General features: G+C 56.3%; 2 protein-coding genes across 6 annotated transcripts in view; one reads left to right on the top strand and one right to left on the bottom strand.

Moving 5' to 3' along the window:
- ABCB8 (ATP binding cassette subfamily B member 8) overlaps nucleotides 1–2,551 on the bottom strand; it is an 8,936-nt gene extending 6,385 nt beyond the window's left edge. The window contains exons 1-3 of one of the 3 annotated variants that reach the window (XM_072413099.1): nucleotides 2,461–2,551; nucleotides 618–936; nucleotides 212–367 (exon numbers count right to left, since the gene is read on the bottom strand). In XM_072413099.1, the coding sequence (XP_072269200.1) occupies nucleotides 212–367; nucleotides 618–818 (357 nt within the window). In that variant the 5' untranslated portion in view covers nucleotides 819–936; nucleotides 2,461–2,551. Of the gene's footprint in view, nucleotides 1–211; nucleotides 368–617; nucleotides 937–1,059; nucleotides 1,162–1,579; nucleotides 1,757–2,460 lie in introns of those variants that run through there. The other 2 variants (XM_072413096.1, XM_072413098.1) reach the window with 2 other exon arrangements.
- Nucleotides 1,846–3,709, top strand: part of LOC140331795 (autophagy-related protein 9A-like) — a 10,742-nt gene continuing 8,878 nt past the window's right edge. The window contains exons 1-2 of one of the 3 annotated variants that reach the window (XM_072413089.1): nucleotides 1,846–2,185; nucleotides 3,270–3,410. In XM_072413089.1, the coding sequence (XP_072269190.1) occupies nucleotides 3,302–3,410 (109 nt within the window). In that variant the 5' untranslated portion in view covers nucleotides 1,846–2,185; nucleotides 3,270–3,301. Of the gene's footprint in view, nucleotides 2,186–2,609; nucleotides 2,674–2,718; nucleotides 3,107–3,269; nucleotides 3,411–3,709 lie in introns of those variants that run through there. The other 2 variants (XM_072413091.1, XM_072413090.1) reach the window with 2 other exon arrangements.

Raw genomic sequence — 3,709 nt, 5'->3', positions numbered from 1 at the left:
TGGGGGTATCTATGGGAGTAACAGAGCTTAATGGGGGGGGTGGTAAATGGATAATATTAAAGGAACCTTTCTCTTTACTTCCTGTCCTTTAGACACAACAGGAAGTGAGAGTTGTCAGCACAATAGGTGTCCCCGATGGAGGATTTCCCCTTTTCCTGTCCTTGCCAGGGGCTCCGTGACCCCTCCCCCATCATGGCAGCGTGGCACTCACCTGAGCAGCGTAGAGTGTCAGCAGTTTGAAGGCGGGGCCCCGCACCTCCTGCAGGTAATTCCCAGCATGCTCCTTTGTGTAGCGTGACACCACATTCACCAACTCCCCCAGGATGAGCGGAATGTGAATGTTCAGCAGGGCGGCGCCCAGGGCCAGCTGGGGAAACACAGAAATTCTGATCACATGACAGCCCAGATCTGACCTATGAGACACCAGGGGGAACCAACCACAGCGCCACCTAGAGTCCCCTCCCAGCATGACAAACTATGGACCCCTCCCCCATACACACTCCATCCCCCTCCTCCATACATAACACACTCCATGCCCCTCCCCCATACATAACACACTCCATGCCCCGCCCCTGCTGTTGTCACCAGTACAGGAAGTTGGCCCCGGGGTGACTCACAATGATGGCGGAGATCAGGGCCAGCAGTTGGGGCCGCAGATGTCTCCAGAATTCGGCCCAGTTGAACTCCGGTTCTGGTTTGATGTTCCCCGGTACCGGCTCTGGGCGTGCTCTCACCTCCACCTGGCAGAGGACCAGCCGGCCCCCCCCACAGAGCAGTGCAGGGCCCAGGAATAGGGCCACAACCCGAGCCCTACACATCGGCTTATAGGCCCTGCCGGACAAGAGGGCGGAGCCACGAGCTGCATCGCGGAGGCGGGAATACAGCTGAAGGGGTGGAGTCAGAGGAGTGGGAGGAGCCCCGGAGACACTGAGGAGCCTAAAAGATAAAACAGGAAAGTTATGGAGGAACTCCGACACCACATCATTGGGAGACAAGATTCACCAAGAGCAATCCGAGGGAATCATTCACTGCCCCTGTATTCACCCATCCCTCACTGACCAATCCCCATCCCCCATCCAATGGGTGGGTTGTGGTGGTACGGGGTAGGTTGTCGCGGTACCGGGTTGGATTATATGCAGGGATGTCTGTGTACAATGATCACGTGATATAACCGGAAACGGGGGGGGGGGGGGTTAAATGAGAGGGGCGAGTCAAAGGTGACACCAAGGCAACGTGCCTGAGGGGAGGGCCGAATAACAGTGTTGTTAACAGTTAGATATATGTCAGGGGGGGGGGGGGGGGGTTAATGAAGTGGACCTGTCTCTCGCTCTCACGAGTTATCAATGCACTCTGAACGTCACGTGACAAATGGACCAGCTCAGGTCATGTGACCAGTCCGGAGAGCCAATCATAGTCTGCACATCAGACCCTCAGGCATGTTAAATGTAGGCGGAGCCAGGTCTCAGTGTGGGCGGGGCTCTCGTGGGATCTTTGACCTACATGTACCGCCCTTCCTCCGCTCCGTTGCCCTGGGATACGACTCACAATGGGCCCTCCCTTCTCCCACTATTGCGCTCACCTCTGCGGGGTCACTCGGGAATAACGGAGCGCGGAGTGCAGGAAGTGAAGCAGCATGACCGGCCGGTGTCCGCGGAGCTCTCCACCCCTTGCCCCAACCAGTGACGTCACAGGGAGGGTCAGAGGCCTTCCAATCAGAGAGCCGCCCTGTGTCCCCGCCCTCCTTGTGACTTCCGGGTGCAACTGAGGAGAATTATAAACATTTATAGGTAGAGCCCCCCCCATAATACCGGAGCCCCCCCCCCCCATACTCTGGCAGTGAAGGGGTTACAGGGGTGCCCCATACTCTGGCAGTGAAGGGGTTACAGGGGTGTCCAATACTCTGGCAGTGAAGGGGTTACAGGGGGTGTCCCAGGCTCTGGCAGTGAAGGGGTTACTGGATTGGCTCAGGACCGCCTTCTGTGTAACAGCTGAGCAGCGGAATCAGCCAATCAGAGGTCAGGAATGTCCCTGGTTGTCCCGCCCCTGTTCCCTGCACCAACCAGCTGTAAGAACACAATAGACGCTCAGGGCCCTCAGCCCCGGTACAGCCGAACCCTCCGGCCTGCAGAGCGGAGCCCCCCGAGCCCGGACAACTGCGGGGACACCGTGCGTACAATTCAGTAAGGTGTGTGTGGGGACACGGGGTGTATTGACCCTTCTAAGGGATCGTCTGAGGTGGGGGAGGAGGGAGGTGACATTGTACAATATGGGGGAGGGGGTCACATCCCATAATATACCCCCCATGTATAGATCACCCATAGGGAGGGGTCACATCCCATAATATACCCCCCCATGTATAGATCACCTATAGGGAGGGGTCACATCCCATAATTTACCCCCCCATGTATGGACAGATCTAGAGGGGAGCAATGCACAGTACTACTTACCACCCCCACATACCTGTAAAGCAATGCACAGTACCACTTCTCTTGTCCTGAACCCTGGGTGTAATTCTCAGTATCTGTTCCTAGGTGTACTTATAATAGCAGTTCTGTGATTGGCTGGCAGTAGTTGCTTCTCCTCCCTGTGGGTGGGGCTGTGTAGTTGGGTTTGTGGTGAAGATTGCAGCAGACTTCTAGTTGTGTTGGTGCCGGTTGTGCGGGTGAAGCTCAGGTATGGGGGATGGGATGTTTTAGGGCTCCTTCACTCCCCTCCCCCCTTTTAATTTCTGGGTCTGTGGTTTTCCTCCCTTTACCCCTCTTAGGGTGACTTTTCCTTTCTCTAATACCCTCTCTGCCCCTTTTATTGGACCCTCAATATACCCCAGACTCCCCCTTTCTGCTCTCCCCTCCCCCACTTTTTCTAGGTCTCCCTAGTTTTCCCTCCCTTATTCACCAGTTTTCTTTCACCCGGTTCCTATGTTTGTGAATCCCGGATTTGTTGCTCTGCCGGTTTCTGGTGACGTCATTCTTGTTTATCTGAGCAGCACGTGTGTTGTGTTAGTGCCAGGGGGCCCCGTGCCAGCACATCGAGTGCCAGGGAGCAGCGTGGCCCGCCGGGCTCCGGGAAAACTAAGAATAGGCTGTTTATGCCGAATCATCTCCAGGTATTGTGGGGGGGGGGGGGTCTGGCATGGGGGGGTCCGGCAGTTTGGGGGAACCAATCACAGGTGGACATCCTTGCAGGAGCCGGGCGGTGCCCCAGGAGGTGCCCCAGGCATTGATGGCACAGGGGGGCATGGATTTGGATGATCGGTGTTTCCCTTCCAGGTGACATTGGGGCGGCTGACGATGCCCTGAGAATGGAGGCGCAGGAGGAGCTCCGGGAGTATCAGAGGCTGCAGGACTTTGAGGAGGATTCCCCGCCAGGTGAAGAGGACCTGCTGCTACATGTGCCCGAGGCAGTGAAAGGTGAGCGCCCGATCCTAAAGGCCGGCTCTGCCAATATAGAATGCGGGTGAATCACTGCGGGTTATCTACTATGCCTAATCCCAGGGATTCATCCCCAACCCCCAGCAGACTCGGCCCAAAACTTCCGCCATTACACACAATGCAAACAATGATTTATCCTCCCCCGGTGTGCACATACAATATACAACATACAATATACAACACGCCTGACCTGTGCCGGGGGGGCCGCGTGTACAATATACAACACGCCTGACCTGTGCCGGGGGGGCCCGCGTGTACAATATACAACATGTGTGACC

Source organism: Pyxicephalus adspersus, chromosome 5, assembly GCF_032062135.1.
Source record: "Pyxicephalus adspersus chromosome 5, UCB_Pads_2.0, whole genome shotgun sequence".
Taxonomy (NCBI): domain Eukaryota; kingdom Metazoa; phylum Chordata; class Amphibia; order Anura; family Pyxicephalidae; genus Pyxicephalus; species Pyxicephalus adspersus.
Note: the sequence above shows the minus strand (reverse complement) of the source record. Positions and strands in the feature narration are given on the sequence as shown.